This window comes from the organism of the source record quoted next, unplaced genomic scaffold (genome assembly GCF_019419815.1).
Source record: "Pyrus x bretschneideri cultivar Hongxiangsu unplaced genomic scaffold, Pyrus_bretschneideri_v1 Contig9, whole genome shotgun sequence".
In the NCBI taxonomy this organism is placed as follows: Eukaryota; Viridiplantae; Streptophyta; class Magnoliopsida; order Rosales; family Rosaceae; genus Pyrus; species Pyrus x bretschneideri.
Window position 1 is genome coordinate 266,391 of NW_025999831.1, and position 18,579 is coordinate 284,969.

The following is an 18,579-nucleotide window of genomic DNA, read 5'->3' on the forward strand; positions in this document are numbered from 1 at the left end:
CTTTTGAAATTTAATTCAATAATTAAAGTTATTATAATTTTTTTAAAAAAATCTCTTGTTTTTAACTATTGGATCAAATTTCAAGAATCTAAATTTGTTGATTGATTAGATTTGATAGAAGGAATCCGAAAAGAATCAATTTCCCATTTCATCAACTTGACTAAATACTTTTGATTCCTTTTTCAATTTGATGCTAGGACCAAGAAACAAAGCAACACTAGACTAAAAACAACTGCCGTACAAAAGCAAGATAAAAAGGGATACAAAGGAGAACATATATATGAGTGTGTGTGTGTGGATGTATAGATCAGTTAAAATGATAACCTTTCTTGGATAGAACTGAGCATATAAACATGCAAAGATAATGTTAGAGAGATCAAAATTTTAAACCAAATGATATGTTACTAATAAGAAATAAGCACGTTAATCAACGCTGAAGTAATAATTCAATCATCAACAACCACATCATTTGGTTTAAAAAATTTAGTTTTCCTAGCATTATCTAACCTGCAAACAAGTTTATTTATCTTAGACAAGCAACACTATTTACATATTTATTTTCAAGCAATTACAACTTTGACGTCGAAAAGAAGATTTAAGGAAGGTGGTTTTCTTATCAGTTGAGATTTCAACAATGCGTATAGCATTCTTTACCTAAATAAGTTTTTATGTCTGCCAGATTGGTTATGAAAGCTCACTGTCAAATTAATAAACGGTAATGAAAGCAGAAAACATGAGACAAAAAATAGGAGTGAACTGTATGTAGGAGGAAATCGCACTTAAATTTCACTGAAAACATTAAAATTGACATGGATTACCACAACCATACGACTACGGACTATCACACAACAAGAACACAAAGGAAACATAAGAACTTAAAAACAAAAGTTGACAAACAAACAACCACCCACATCAGACAACAGAAAGCTAATTGGCATGTTAGTTAATCACCATAAGTGATAATGCTGTCCATAATCTTGGCCACCACCTCCTTCGAATCCCTCAGCTTTTTTATGCTTTTGTTAAGCTTCTCACGCTTTACTGCCACTGCCGGCGACTCCTCCAACATCCTCTCAATTCCCCCACCGTAAGGTCCCATCAACTCATTCACAATCTCAGCTTCCATCTCTTTGTTCACAAGGTTGAAAACAGACAGCTGCAAGTGCAATGCCATGGAGTCCACAAGCCTCCTCAAAACAACCTTCCAATAAGAAATCATTCTCATTTTAAGGTCATAAGCTTGAGCTAACACATGCGGGTACTTCCTCAGATCACCAACTTCCACTTCCCCGATGCCTTCTATATCTATGATAGAAGGTTTCTTCTCATCAGTTAAGACTCCATGAATGAATTCGTTTTGACTAGCCATCAACTTGTTCCATTCAGAAACATAATCACCATCACATGTATAATCCGTCAGCTTTTCCATCTCTACAAGCTCGAGCATCCACTTGATTGACCTTTCCTTCATCTTGGCCATTAGATTATGCCCGGCACGCCTGGCTGACAGCTGCAGCTGATGATAGTTCTCCGTATAATGCATCAACACAGAAATAACCACCTCTTCAATGTAGCTCCACACTTTTTCCTCAAATGCAATCGGAATACTCGAAATTTCATTCACTTTGCCCTGCAAGATAATGAGGAAAGCATTGCGTGGAAGAAAGTTCGGAAGTGAAATACCTTTGGCCTCCTCCAAGATCTTGATCTCCTCCATCAAGAAGTTGCTCTTTGCATCAGTTTCAGCACATCTGTGAAGTTCATCGGAGTATTGGTTGAGCATCTCAACCAATCTAGCAGTGCAGTGCATGCGATTGTCTTCCTTATACTCCTCAAATTCTCCTCTCAAAAGAATCTTCCTAAGCGTCTCCTTAGCCAAGCCAATGATTTGCATAAAGGCCGTCATGGCCTCGGCAACAGATGAAAGACTCTTTGGCATTTTGTTCAACTCCATGATGCAGAAGTTCAGCCTGTCATTGATCTTCTTCACTATCTCGGGTATATTTGTTGCTATGCTGTTTGCTTGAATTTGGACCAGCTTCTGTGCTAAAACTGGAATACCGACAATGGACTTGTCAATCTTCGAAAGCAGGGGATGGGTTTGAAATAGTTCATGAGCCATCGCCGCTGCCTCCTCATAAGTTTCGTCACCAATCCTGTTCCTTACACAGACATAACCAAGACCAATGTTCACATCATCTCCAGTGACTTTCTCAAGTAGTCCTTCCGGTGCCTTGTCCACTTTCGTAACCACAGCGAGCGTCCTCTCACCAGTTTTATCTACACTTTGTGACATCCGGATTGACTCACACGTAGTAAAATCCACCGTAGCAGACAATACATTCAGAATAATACTTTCTTCCGGCTTAATATACTCCATGATCATATCTTTGATCTGATCATAGATATTTTCAGGTTGGCCATGGACCGGAACCCTTGTGATTCCCGGAAGATCAACCATAGTCAGATCCGGAACCCCATTCTTCTTCACCAACAAAGTAAGTGGCGTGTTCGAAATTCCCTTACCTCCCCCCGCAATAGAATTAGTAGCTTTCACAATATCTGTGGCGATATTGTCTTCATCAGTGCGATCAACTCTGCCATTGTACTCCAAGGAAAGTTCAGGCTGAGGACTCGAGTGGTGTTCCAGCCTCATAATAAGAGGCACTCTCGTGCAGATGCCTTGGCCCCGAGGTAGGCTGATGCCAGCCAAGGATTCAAGCACGCTAGACTTCCCGGACGACTGGTCTCCGACCACCACAATCGTTGGTAGCTGAATGCCTTCATCCATCACCATCAAGCTGCGTAACTTGTCTACCGCATCCAGAAGAGGGCGGATCTTGTCGTTGTAGGACGACACAATGGGTGCGCATTTGAGAGGTACTGCGTCTAGTCCTGCGTGAACCATTGCGAGGGAGCCCTCACCGATTGAAACTGTGAAACTCGATTCCATTTGCCTTCGTCCTTCCGTTTCTGAATTATAGCAAGTCAAAACAATGGTGAAAAATCTAGAGGGAAACCGAGATTGTAGAGAGATGAGAGAGATTTCGAAGATGGAGTAAAATGTTCTGTATTGAGTTTATGACTTAATGGAGTACAATGTTCTATTTATAGCTACTGCTATACATCATTCTTGGCCTTTAAACAATTTAACTGACTCTCAATCAACAGTAACAACACATCTAACAAAAATGCTACTTTTACGACACATTTGTACCATCATTTGCTTACAATGATAAATAGCACTAATAAGCTGACGTGGCAGCCACATCACTTAAAGTAAGAAGATTACTTGTCAGAGAAGATATCAGTCAGGAAGAAGTGAGAAAGCTAATTTTAGTAAGTGCCTTACGCTTAAAGGCTCCTAGTAGTATGTATAATTGTTCAGCAAAACCTATCGAAGTAACATGACAACCAGCCGTTTCAAAATCGCATGCTGAGAGAGTTGTGATTTGGACTTCCAAAGGTTCAGCAAACCACACCCCATGCGAGACTCTGAACTTCTAAACCCTAGTCAGTGTAAATGTAATATGGACAGTTAACTGATAACCATTTTTTTGTGCTTGATGCTCTTGGACTTCAATCAACCTTTATATATTATTCATTCAAATAATCGATGACAAGCTAGCCAATGTCAGTTGTAACCTAATGGAGACAAGATGTTGAAGAAAATTATATATTTTTTGTACTTTGGTCAGAAAACCAAGGCACCCATTAGAGCATCCCCAGCGTGGGGTTTTGCTCGGGGGACGGGGTCCAAAACAAAGGCCCGAGGGCCGGTGGCGTCGCTCCAGCGTGGGGGAGCCCGGTGGATGGGGGAGGCCCGAGTCACGGGCCCGTGAGGGATTGCCAGGCCTTGAGCCCGAGGTGGGGGTGACGCAAGGCTGACGCCAGGGTGGCGTCAGCGCATTATTTAATTTTTTTTGTGTCAGGCGCGTGCACCCCACCCGCGCGTGGGGGCGCGTCGCCGACACAAAAATCAGAAAAAAAAGAATCCATCAGTTACCGTTAGGAAGCCACGTGGCTTCCCACGGTGCGTTAGATCTTAACGGTCACTTAATGTGGACCGTTAGATCTCAACGGAAAAAAAAAAAAAAAAAGTCAGATTTAATATCCACCGTTCGATCTGAGATCAACGGTGGATATTAAAATGCTTTATAAATTAAAAAATAAATGAAAAAATAGTTTTAAAAATCTGAAAAGTTACCGTTGTGACACGTGGCACAATCTGGAGTGTTGGAATTCAAATTTTTTTATATCCAACGGCAGAGATTAATTAATTGAATAAAAATTTAAAAAAAATTGTAAAAAATTCAAAAAAATTCAAAAAAATATCTGAAAAATCTGAAAAAAATTGTTTTTACTTTTCTATAAATACCTTCTCATTATCATCTACCTTACACAACAATTTCATATTTTCTCAACTACTTTCAATCACATTCCTTTCTTTGTCTCAAAGTTTGAATCCATTTTTTTTCAACAAAATGACCACTGGTGCAGGTACGAATTGGTCGCTTATTGAAGATGTTGCGTTGTGTACTAGCTGGGTTGAAGTTACTCATAGTTCGCTTACGGGTAATGAGATGCAGTTGCGAGAAATGTGGAGTCTTATTCATACCAATTATCTTGAGAAAATTGGTGGGAAAAGAACCAAAGAATCGATGTCCAGTCGTTGGAAATTACTTAGCCAATCGTTTAGTACGTGGAGAGACGCTTTGGCACAAGCTAGTAGTAATATTCGAAGTGGGGAAAATTACTCGGATATGGTAACAAGATATTATTTATTTGATACCCAAATTTACATTATAATTATTTGTTTGTATTATTTATTTGTTATCTATATAATTTATTATTTATTGTTTGTATTATTTATTTGTTACATACAAAATTTATTATTTATTGTTACTTATTTGTTACATTATAATTATGTTGTTTGTATTATTTATTTGTTTGTTACATTATAATTATGTTATTGTTACTTATTTGTTACATTTATTTGTTATAATTATGTTGTTTGTATTATTTATTTGTTACTTATTTTCATTAAAATTAATGTATAATATCACTTACATTAAGAAAAAAAAATGTGTATATTTAAGGTTAAAATTATTTACTAAACTTGGAACTCTAGCCCCATGTTATGATTAACATGACATATATATATATATATATATATATATATATTTGCTTGTTATGATTAACATGACATATATAATTATTTATTTGTTACTTATTTTCATTATATTTGTTACTTATTTTCATTATTTACTAAACTTGAAGCCTTCTTACTTATTTTCATTATATTTGTTACTTATATATATATGTATATATTTGCTAGTTACTTATTTTCATTATAATTATTTATTTTTTACTTATTTTCATTATTTACTAAGCTTGAAGCCTTCTTACTTATTTTCATTATATTTGTTACTTATATATATATATGTATATATTTGCTAGTTACTTATTTTCATTATAATTATTTATTTGTTACTTATTTTCATTATTTACTAAACTTGAAGCCTTCTTACTTATTTTCATTATATTTGTTACTTATATATATATTTATATATTTGCTAGTTACTTATTTTCATTATAATTATTTATTTGTATTATTTATTTGTTACTTATTTTTATTGTGTAGGAACTTCAAGCACAAGCTTGGTACGCTGCCAAAACCAAAAGCAAAAATAAATCATTCAACCGGTGGGAATGTTGGAATATTGTCAAAGATTGTCCTAAATTTAGAGTTGTGCCAGTCGGTCCAGAAGTGCACATGAACAGCACCCCTCTACACTCTACACCCGATCATGTTCATGAAGATGATGCAGAAGAAGTGCCCGAAACGCCCCTCCCTGAACAAGCGTCGGGTTCGACCCGTTTTCCAATTAGGCCTCAAGGTAAGAAGGCTTCAAAGAGAAAAGGGAGTGCTTCCAAGAACGATTATGCAAAGTTCATGGAAGAACTTACTCGCCAAGGTGAATTGACTTTGGCGAGGGAACTGGCGAAAGATGAGGCTGATAAGGCATCAAAAGCAGCAGCTGTTGAGAGAGAATTTTATGCTAATGAGAGAGAAAGAGAGCTACTTAGGCAAGAAAGGGAACATGTTAGAGAAGAAAGACGGGCTCAACAAGATCGTGAGATTATGAACATGTCTTTAGAAGGGAAGTCTCCAAATTCTAAATTTTTTTGGAAGTCAGAGAAAGCGGACGTGGTGCGAAGAAGGCGTGCAAGAGAAACAATAGCTGGCCAAGGTGGTTCTAGCACCGCAAGAGAAGATCATCCTAGCACCACAAATTGGTTAGATGATGATGAATAGAGTACTTTTTGTAATCGGAGCCCATAATTTTCCAATCACTTTGGGTTGTAATTTATTATTTATTGTTTGTATTATTTATGTTGTTTCCAATTTCTTGAATATTTATTCAAATTAATTTGGTAAGTTATTTATTAAAAGTCCATCGTTCTAATTAAAAGTCCTTGTATAAAATAATTAAAAGTCCATGGTTCTAATTAAAAGTCCTTTACATAAACATAAACATAAAAAAATTACATATACTAAGAATTACATAAACATAAACATAAAAAAATTACATAAACATAAACATAAACATACTAAGAATTACATATACTAAGAATTACATAAACATAAACATAAAAAAATTACATAAACATACCAAATAATAAAACACACCAAATAAAATAACATAAACATACCAAATTCAAAAAAACACACTAAATGAACTTAATTATCTTCAGCTTATTTCAATGCCCACTGGTGCTCTATCAAGTCAATTTGTCGGGCATTGTGCATGTCTGGCATTTGAAATGCAGTATATCGTTGAATGAGCCTTTCATTGTAACGTCCATCCCTTTGTAATGGCTCATGTTGCACGGGCTCATCGGTGGCGTCATGAGCACAATATATACGTGTTCTTGAATTGTTCATCGGGTCTGGCTCATATTCATCAACAGCTTCATAATCGTACTCATCTTCCACAATCATGTTGTGAAGAATGATGCACGTCATCATGATGGATCTCAGCGACTCTACATCAAACAATCTGGCAGCACCCCTGACGATCGCCCAGCGAGCTTGGAGGATACCGAAACAACGCTCCACATCCTTCCTGCACCCCTCTTGACAGCTTGCAAAGTGTTTTTCCTTCGCACTCCGCGGACGTGGCACTGTTTTGACAAATGTTGACCAGTGCGGGTAGATGCCGTCAGCTAGGTAGTATGGGCCGTCGTACATACGTTCGTTGACCTCATACGTAACTTTTGGTGCCTTTCCTTGCAGGACATCGTTGAACACTGGGGATTGGGCAAGGACGTTGATGTCATTTTGAGCTCCCGGGACCCCGAAAAAGGCGTCCCAAATCCATGTATCAAAAGATGCCACCGCCTCCAGAATGATACTTTTTGCTCATTTTCTGTCCCCGTAAGCACCTTGCCATGCACTTGGACAGTTTTTCCACGTCCAGTGCATACAATCAATGCTTCCAATCATCCTAGGAAAGCCACGCATCTCCGCCTTCTTCAACAGCCGCTCCAAGTCCATGTGTGTGGGTTTGCGGAGGTACTCAGCGGTGTAGATAGATTCGATTGCTCCGCAAAACCTCATCAGGGACTCAAGAATGGTTGATTGCCCCATCCTCGTTATCTCATCCACTTGGTCTGCAGATGCTCCATATGCAAGCATCCGCAAGGCAGCAGTAATTTTTTGCTCAGGCAGTAGACCCATAGCACCAAAAGCATCTTTTTTTTGCACAAAATAAGAATCATGGTTGCAAACAGCAATCATGATTTTGTTGAACAAATGTCGTTCCATTCTAAAACGACGTCTAAAATACGTATCAGGGAATGCACTATTAGGAACAAAATAATCATCCAAGAGTTCCATACCTCGTCGTTGCCTGCTTCTATCAAGGTTTCCGGAACGGCTGGGCCTGCAGATCTGAGCCGCAGCTTGGATGACTCGACGGGAATGTGAGGCTCTGCCCCTTCTTACTTCGTCATCTCTCATTTGATGCTCCTCATCCTCTTCCCTCTCATTTCTTACCCTCTGGTGATTCAACATTGCTTCTGATTCGTTAAACAATTCTTCCTCTTCCTTATTCAATTCCCATATCATCCTTGAGGAAGAAGAAGAAGACATTGAAAGAAAGAAACAGAAACTATGAATAATGATACAGATTTTTGTGAATAAGGAAGCAGAAACTATGAATAATGATAGAGATCTTGAGAATTTTGGTGTGAGATTTGTGAGGATGGATGGTGGATTATATAGAGGATTCAGAAAGGATTAGGTTGTGCATAATGTCACGTGGCATGCCGTCATTCGTTACAAATCTGATGGAAATCTATCCTCAAAGATTGTGAACAGATTATGACACGTGGCATGCCGTCATTCGTTAAAAATCTGATGGAAATCTATCCTCAAAGATTGTGAACCGATTATGACACGTGGCGCGACGTGATTGGTTAATAATCTTATCAGAAATCCATCACCAATAATTGTATTATTTTGTATTATTTAATAATACTTCGGATAATGACACATGGCGCAACGAGAACGATTAAAAATCTTATCCGATATTACAATTAAAATTATTTTGTATTAATTTTATAAATAAAAAAAATACTAATATTTTATTGCCTATTGCCAGGGCTATTGAAGTGTAACGGTGGAGATGCAAATTCTATTGCCAGGGCTACTTACTGTTCATTAAGGGCAATTACTGTTCATTAGGTGGATTGAATAGTGTATTGCCAGGGGGGAGGGCTCCAACGCTGGAGTTACTCTTAGAGAATTCGGGAAGTGCTAGCCTTTGCACTAACATTTGCATTTAGACATTTTCACTTTAACAAATAACAAATAACACGTATCATTTTCTACACAAAAAAATAAAATTAAAAAATTAAAAAAAAAACAAAAACAAAAACAAAAAAACAAAATAAAAATCAAAAAACAAGAAATTTAAAGCTTTTATCTTGAAATTAACGATGAGAAATTCAATCTAACAACTAAATTTAAAGTTAAAAAAAAAAAAGTAGAGAACTTAATTCATATTGAATATACCTTTATGATCGTGCTCCAGAGAAATTGAAAAGAATGGAGGGTTTGCTTAAGGATTAAGGTTGCTGTTTTTTTGTGGAGAAAAGTGGAAGAGAAAGAGCTTTGAAGATTCCTCTGAGTTTTCACATTGTGGAAATTTTGTTTCACTTTTACCATTCTAAGACCATAAATCATGGATGCTGACATGGTTGGACAGATGTCGAATGATGGTATCGTTGGGGCCCCCACCGTCAAAGAAAAAGGCATTCGGCTTGACTGTCGATCCTTTTCCGTACTTGCCGATGTTCTTTATATTTTACTTTCTTTCTTGACAAGTTGTCTGTAGATGATATTTTCTAAGAATTTTTTGGATGTTGTATGTGCACTACGTCATTCGTTTGTGTAAGAATATGCCTAAATTAAAAGTTTACCGACATTTCTTGGTGGACTCAAATTAAGAAATTCTTATTTTATGTGTTAAGTTTTATGCAGATGAGTTACGTGATACAAATTCAAGAAGAGAATTGTTATTAATACTCCAAAAAATCTCATTTTACACTCTAAACTTTTTACATTATAAAAAAAAAATACACTTGTAAAAAATATAAAATAAGATTTTTAAAATATCAATAACACTTCTCATTCAAGAATTACTCTACATTTTAAGCTGCTTTTTTTTTTTTTTTTTTCAACATTCATAAGCACATATGCCTGAACTAGGACGTGACACGACAATAAACGAATTTTATATAAATCATTGTTGCTTGGAGATTAAGATTATGGCACCATTAAATGTTACATAGTTTTGCAAGAAAAAAAGAGAACGTGGGAAAGATGATGAGACTACAATTTAGGACACATTGTACCACATCTTTAAAAAAGGTGGAATTTACTTGTATTAGTGGGAAAAGGATCATCTCCGAATTTTTTTCTTAGGGATTCTAGAGATCTCGTGATCGTGACCATTCATCGTACATCGTATGATCAGAAATCATTTCAAAATTTAAAATTAAATATAAATAGTACCTAATGAAAACTGAACACACGATTTATGATAAACGGTCACGATCGCTGGATTCTCTGAATCCCCAGAAAAATGATCCGGCGAGAATCCTTTTTCATATTTACTAAAGTATAACCTCTCTAGCATGATAAGCCTATGAGTAATTAGCATTCGTAGACATCAAATGCTAATGAGAAAAGAAAAAAAAAATTATTTCATCCTATCCACCTCTATTATAAAATTTATATTTCAATGCATATATACTAATGATCAAAATTCAAATTTCAATTGTAGAACTGAACAAAATTAAATATTGGTAACATAGTGATCAAAACTCAAAGAACTTAGGACCTGAGTCTATCAATATTTATTAAATCCAAATGTTGTCAATTATTGGTCTAGTGGTAACATAATTCAAAGACATAGTAACTAAAGTCTGCTTAGTAGACCTCCAAGAAATTGTGGTTCCACCAACAATTACCCGTTTGGGATCTTGCCATGTGCAGATCGAATAAGTGCCCAACATCAACATAACTAACAAGGTAGGACAAGTCCAAGTCCACAAGCCATTAAGATAACATAGAATTTCTTTAACACCTTTCAATGTCTGCGTGTTGACACGTGATTCTGTCATGCTAAGAGATTCATAATGCAGGAGATGTTAGGTCTTGTACACTGAGATAAGTACAACAAAGCACCAATTGCACTTAAGTATGGAACCTCGGGTTCTAAAACCTCTTCATAATTTATCTTTGGAAGGTATAAGTCTTGTTGTGCATCAAGCGTACAGATGACCATGAGAGTACTCAAAGGTAACACATTATCATTAAAGCAATGTAACACCGTCTTGGTGTAGTTTGACTGAGGGACTAGAATGTTGAATTGTGAACTACCTTAGTACATATGTGCAAAAGTGTGGCGGGTGACGTAATTATAAATAATCATTTTGACAGGCATGTTTGCGGAATGTTGGATTCTGTTGAATCATATTAAATTAATTTATGTATTGGCTATGTTCAGGTATAATACAATGAAGACCATATGTATAAACTTAGAGTAAGTTTTAGAATTCTAACCTTTAGATTTCATAGGTGGAAAAATTCAACATTGTTGAGGCTCCCAAGTGTTAGCCCTCTACCACTATTTACACGAATAAATCTCTAGCTAGTGAAGCAAGAAGACGACGATCTGCTAGAACTTTATCCGTATGGTGTTTTATTCTCTAAATTGGAAAACCTAATTCTTTTCTCTCTAATTTCTATTTGCGCTTTGTGAATTCTCACACTATGTTACATAGACCCCTTAGGCTTATAAAGAGAACAATCTCTAATTAAGTCAATGGGATTACAAAATAATTCTCCACCATAAATGTGTGTCGCACGCCCTAGGGAAATTTTTGAGAAACTTTTGGGTTCACTAGTCTGTATCACGTCACTCGCTCGTCTCAAGAAGAGATTCTTTCACGTCACCAGTTTACCATGCTACAATTTTGAATTTATTAGATGGATAATACAATTTGTTTAATAAATGACCAACTTTACAAATATTTTTGTGAAATGATTTAACACATATTTTTTAGCTTTTTACACATCCATGTTAAATTTTGGATGTTGATTATATTTGACTTATTCAATCTGGTGGCCATAAATAAAGATAGGTAAGTGAGAAACTAAAAATGGTGTGTGAAAATCCATGACACAACTGAGCATGAATTTTAGTTTGATGAAAAAAGACGATACAAGTGGGAGGAAGTGACATGATTGCCTTTATTCAAGGATGAGGAATGTCAAGGTGACTCTCAAAAGTAGGACTCTCCAATGACACTTTGCCACCTCATAGCTAGTCTAACGTCAATTCATTCATGTGACAGCATTATAGGACTAATGCTAGGAAGACAAAATTTGTAAACTAAATGACATGGAAGTTGATAATTAGATTATTATTTAAGCGTTGATAAATGTGCTTATTTCCTATTGGTGATGTCACATCCCGGCCCGGGATGGATCACTTCCCGGGCCCGCTCTACCACCGTAGCACGATATTGTCCACTTTGGGCTTACCATTCCCTCATGGTTTTGTTTTTGGGAACTCACGAGCAACTTCCCAGTGGGTCACCCATCATGGGATTGCTCAAGCCTCCTTCTCGCTTAACTTCGGAGTTCCTAAGGAACCCGAAGTCAGTGAGCTCCCAAAAGGCCTCGTGCTAGGTAGAGATGAGAATATACATATAAGGATCACTTCCCTGGGCGATGTGGGATGTCACAGGTGACATGCATTTAGTTTGCAAATTTTGTCTACAAATTTAGTCTCCCTAGTGTTACCCGCATTATAAAGCATTGTGTCAAATATATGAGATGGCAGAGAGTTCATAGAGAGTCTCATTAGCATTTCTCTTCAAGAATTTATCCACATTCTCCCCACTTAATAATTTCACCAAAAATGTTTTCTAAATGCTCACTTATCAAGATTAAGCCCCTGTTTGGTTTTTTTTTTTTTTTTTTCATCAAAAGTTGATTCACTTTAAAGTTCAGCAGTAAAAATGTATTTGGTAAAAATAAATTATTTTGCTTATATTAAAAGTAATGCATGGCCTCCAGACAACAACTTTTAAAAGTATCATGTAGGTAAAACTGTTTTAATAAAAAGCAGGGTCGAGCATTTAATGAATATTTTTAATTCTTGTAATACACTCAATAATTTTAAAAAATAACATTATTTATTCTTGTATGCACATTTTATCATTGGAGAACAAAGTGACCACCACTATAAACCTTAACCTCTTACACTACCATTGCCATGATCACCATCACTGTTGCCACCACCACCACAACTATACGTGCCACCACTACCACATCGTTACCACCACACCACCACCACCACCATAAACACAACCACCACCACTGCTACCACAACTGCCACCATCGTTGTTGTCGCCAACCCTACCACTGATGTTGCCTCTGCAGACTGCAGCCCAACCACCACACCCCTTTATTGGTACCACCACCACCACCATCACAACCCTTGCCCATATCACCGTTGTTGTCTTCACCACCAACATTGTTACGTCTATTTTTGTCATTATATACAATTATAAATTATCAAACGCTTTTACACTGTTTTTCATACTCACAACACTTTTAAAAATAGTTCAACAAACACTCAACTGCTTTATTTTGTAATAGATTATTCTTAAAGCACATCAAAAGCAGTTTTTTTTTAAAAACACATCAATCTCAAAATGGCCGTAAGATTATGAGTATTTCAATTGAGGTAAATATATTATGTATTTAACCAAAACGATTTTCACTAATTTGTACTAAGATGACGCGAAAAAAAGAACATAAATGTGACACATGATATTAAACCAAAGCAAATTATTTTCTTGGGTTTTAACACCCATATATTTTTTGTTGGTTTATCATTTTCACCAAGCTCCACCTCATCAATAGAATAAATTGATGCATTACTTTTGTTTCCCTTCTCAATTTGAAGGCCCAATCCACCAAGCTCCACCTCATCAATAAAATAAGTTAATGCATTACTTTTGTTTCCCTTCTTAATTTGAAGGCCCAAACAAGAAACAAAGCAACACGAGACAAAGACAACTGATGTATAATGGGTGTTTTAGAAGCACCAAAGCTTCAATTTGTTTGTCGTGCTCTTTTAACTTTTTCTTTTACTGTTGTACAAGCAAAAACAGGAGAGATTTAATATGAGTAAAGGGATACTTTATTTCTTGAGATACAAGTTTATTGTTATCATCTGCAAGGTTTCTTCTAACGATCTAGGCTTTCTTTATCAGTAACAAAGTTGAGTTTTGGTTGTTAAATTAATTTCTACCAGAATTGCAAGATAAAAAAGGGATACAAAGGAGAACACACATACACACACACATATATATGTTTTTTTTTTCAGATGATAACATTTCCTGGGTAGAACTGAGAAGATATATAAACCGGCAAACAGGTTTATTTATCTTAGAAGAGTAACGGTATTTCCATATTCACTTTCAGCTGGTTATTACAACTTTAACATCGAAAGTTAGAAAAGTTAAGGAAGGTGGTTTTCCTATCAATTTTCTACAATACGTGTCGGATTCTTTACCTAAGTAAGTTTTTATCTGTTAGATTAGTCAAGAAGGCTCACTATCAAATTAAATGAAAGGCAATGAAAGCAAGAAACAGAAAACAAAACATCGGAGTTGACTGCAGGTAGGATGAATTTGCAGTTAAATTTCATTGAAAACATTAAACTTGACAAGGATTACCAGAACATACAATTACCACATAGCAAGAACACAAAGGAAACGAAAAAACTTGAAACAAAAGTTGACAAACAAACAACCAACGACATAAGAAAACAGACTGCATACTTTTATTTAGACCATTTTTTAGTACCCTCAAAACTAATTGGCAAGTTAGTTAATCCCCATAAGTGATAATGCTGTCCATTATCTTGGCCACTAGACCTGACATTCATGTCATGTTTCTTGTGTTCGTGTCATTTTTATGTCATACCCAATAGCTTAATGGGTCGTGTCGTGTAATACCCGTTAAAGTAAACGGGTAATATGATCCGACCCGAAATCAACCCATTAATATTATCAGGTAATATGACTCGACCCATTACCTGTTAAGAAAAATATATTTTAAATCAATGAAAATGAAAAACATAATTTGACCCAAAAAAATGTAAAACATAATAATAAATTAATATATACATACTAAATTTCGGAGTTGACCCCTTTATGAAAGTTGTAAAGCTTTTCATTACGAGTGATTACATTTTTCACACACAATAATTATTATTAATTTTATTAATTTTGCACTCAAATAAAAGACACTGTTCATGAAATTTGGAGGGTTTTAAAAATCTAAATGACCATGTAACCATCGTCTAAGCGTTGATGATGCAATTATGAAAGTTTATTATGCTTTCACATTTTCAGACTTAAACATTAATGATTATGAATTTTGTTGATTTTGAACTCCTTTAAAAATACTATTCATGAGAGTTTGTATGGTTTTAAAAATTCAAATGATCATATACCCATCCTCAAAGTGTAGAGGATGCGATTACGAGCGTTTGCATATTTTTTTCATATTTTTCGCACATGTAAATTAATTATTATATTTTTTAATGTGTTTAGTATTTTTAAATTACTTGATATTTTTATTTTTAATGTGTTTTATGATTTTTAATCTCAATCTTTGCCTATAATATACTATAAAAATAAATAAGTAAATAAAACTTAAATTTTAAAATTTATATAGAATAATATTTAATAAACAATATATACATATTCATTATAACTATTGTATTTTATACAAAGTTTTTTTTAGTAGTTTAAAAAATTAAAATTATCAAAATAACTTTTTTCTTATCATGTCGAAGCAGCTTATCCACGTGTTATTCTTGTGTAAACCTGTCAAGGACCAGTTTTTAACGGGTTATTATCGTGTGACCTTATAATGATCCGATTAGTTATCGTGTTAATCCAAAACCCGTTATTTTTGTATCGTTTACATGTCGTATTAACGGATCGTGTAAGAAATCCCTTAGCTTTTTTATGCTTTTGTTAAGCTTCTCACGCTTTACTGCCACTGCCGGCAGCTCCTCCAACATCCTCTCGATTCCCCCGCCACAATGTCCCATCAACTCATTCACAATCTCAGCTTCCATCTCTTTGTTCACAAGGTTAAAAACGGACAGCTGCAAGTGCAATGCCATGAAGTCCACAAACCTCCTCAAAACAACCTTCCAATAGGCAGTCATTCTCATTTTAAGGTCATAAGCTTGAGCTAGAACATGCGGATACTTACACAGAACACCGACTTCAACTTCCCCGATGCCTTCTATAGCTATGATAGACGGTTTATTCTCGTCAGTTAAGACTCCATGAACGAATGCATTTTGACTAGCCATCAACTTGTTCCATTCGGAAACATAATCAGCATCGCATGTATAATCTGTCAGCTTTTCCATCTCTACAAGCTCCAGCATCCACTTGATTGACCTTTCCTTCATCTTGGCCATTAGATTATGGCCAGTACGCCTTGCTGACAGCTGCAGCTGATAATAGTTCTCCAAATTACGCATCACGACAGAAATAACCGCCTCTTCAATGTAGCTCCACACTTGTTCCACAAATGCAATCGGAATACTTGAAATTCCATTCACTTTTCCCTGCAAGATAATGTGGAAAGCATTGCGCGGAAGAAAGTTCGGAAGTGAAATACCTTTGGCCTCCTCCAAGATCTTGATCTCCTCCATCAAGAAGTTGCTCTTTGCATCAGTCTCAGCACATCTCTGAAGTTCACCAGAGTACAGGTTGAGCATCTCAGCCAATCTAGCAGTGCAGTGCATGTGACTGTCTTCCGCGTACTCCTCAAATTCTCCTCTCAAAAGAATCTTCCTAAGCGATTCCTTAGCCAAGCCATTGATTTGCATAAAGGCCGTCATGGCCTCGGCAACAGATGAAAGACTCTTCGGCATTTTATTCAGTTCCATAATGCAGAAGTTCAGCCTGTCATTGATCTTCTTCACTATATCGGGTATATTTCTTGCTATGCTGTTTGCTTGAATTTGGACCAACTTCTGTGCTAAAACTGGAATACCGACAATGGACTTGTCAATCTTCGAAAGCAGGGGATGGGTTTGAAATAGTTCATGAGCCATCGCTGCTGCCTCCTCATAAGTTTCGTCACTAATCCTGTTCTTTACACAGACATAAACAAGACCAATGTTTACATCATCTCCAGTGACCTTCTCAAGTAGTCCTTCCGGTGCCTTGTCCACTTTCGTAACCACAGCAAGCGTCCTCTCACCAGTTTTATCTACACTTTGTGACATCCGGATTGACTCACACGTAGTAAAATCCACCGTAGCAGACAATACATTCAGAATAACACATTCTTCCAGCTTAATATACTCCATGATCATATCTTTGATCTGATCATAAATATTTTCAGGTTAATTAACCATGGACCGGAACTCTAGTGATACCCGGAAGATCAACCATAACCGGAAACCCATTCTTCTTCACCAACAAAGTCAGTGGGGTGTTAAAAATTCCCTTACCTCCCCCTGCAATAGAACTTGTAGCTTTCACAATATCTTCGGCAATATTTTCTTCATCAGTACGATCAACTCTGCCATTGTACTCCAAGGAAAATTCAGGCTGAGGACTTGAGTGGTGTTGCAGCCTCATTATAAGAGGCACTCTCGTGCAGATGCCTTGGCCCCGAGGCAGGCTGATGCTGGCCAAGGATTCTAGCACGCTAGACTTCCCGGATGACTGGTCTCCGACCACCACAATCGTTGGCAGCTGAATGCCTTCATCCATCACCATCAAGCTGCGTAACTTGTCTACCGTATACAGAAGAGGACGGATCTTGTCATCGTAGGACGACATAATAGGTGCGGTGTTGAGAGGTATTACGTCTAGCTCTGCCTGAACCATTGCAAGGGAGCCTTCCCCAGTTTGAATTGTAGAACTCAATTTCTTGTGCCTTGCTCCTCTCATGTCTGAATTGTGGCAAGATGACTACTAGATAGAGAAGATATTTGTCAGGAAGAAGTAAGAAAGCTGGTTTTAGTAAGTGCCTTACGCAGAAGGGCTCCTAGTAGTATATATAATTCAGCAAACCTATGGAATGCTGCAACATTTAATTTGTGGAATTGGAATATGAATCGAAGTAAATGACAACCAACCGTTTCAAAACCGCATGCTGATAATAGAGTTGTGCGCAAAAGTTCAAGGAATAGTGCACCTCTCCTTAAGAAAGGTACAAAAATTACCAGCTTTCTTTATTTTTTTTTATTTTCCTTCAAACCCTATTGTTAATTGAGGTCCAACTAACATTACCATAAATTTTTAGTTGTGACAAGTGGTACACCACGTGTTTTAATAGGAATGGTGAGAAATTTTAATTTTTATATTATTAACCTTTTAGTATACATATTACACTATTTGTATAATAACACGTTGTGTACCACTCCATATATTGAAAAATCTCTCCTGCCCTTGCATGCATGCACACAATTCCAGAAGAAGCTAGCTAGGATTCAATCAGCCGAACTCAGAAAGGATTCTTTTGGTATGAACTCAAACCCTAGCTAGTCTTAATTAACTACTTTTGAAAGATTCTTTCCGGATCCAAGGTAAGCTATTGATTAACCATGATTTTTTTAATTTTCTTGAAACCATTTCGACCTTTTTCATCATTTATATTCATGCACGCGAGAGGTATTTAATTGTGACTAACACACGAAATGGTATACTACGTGTTATTATATAAATAGTGGGATATGTGTGTTAAAAAGTTAATAACTTAAAAATACAATTTTTCACCACTTACATAAAAACACGTGGTGTACCATCAGTATTTCCGTCACAATAAAAAATTTCTCCATGCATGCATGCAAGGTAGCCTAGGCACGTGGTACTTTCCAGGAAGTAAACTAGTATATATTTCAAGAGTAATGTTATTCATATCATGGTTTTATACCACACTTC

The 18,579-nt window shown here is 36.3% G+C and overlaps 1 protein-coding gene and 1 pseudogene across 1 annotated transcript; both read right to left on the minus strand.

Annotated features, from left to right (window-relative positions):
• Window positions 1-763: 763 nt before the first annotated feature.
• Window positions 764-3,097, minus strand: LOC103944355 (dynamin-related protein 4C-like). Its single transcript, XM_009354790.3, has one exon. It carries the CDS (start codon window positions 2,951-2,953, stop codon window positions 944-946), a length of 2,010 nt encoding a protein of 669 aa, XP_009353065.2. The 5' UTR covers window positions 2,954-3,097; the 3' UTR covers window positions 764-943.
• Window positions 3,098-15,545: 12,448 nt separating this feature from the next.
• On the minus strand, window positions 15,546-17,717 carry LOC103944443 (annotated as a pseudogene).
• Window positions 17,718-18,579: the final 862 nt, after the last annotated feature.

Excerpts from the sequence above, each read along its gene's own strand:
- LOC103944355 (XM_009354790.3), bottom strand. The coding sequence starts at position 2,953 with ATGGAATCGAGTTTCACAGTTTCAATCGGTGAGGGCTCCCTCGCAATG.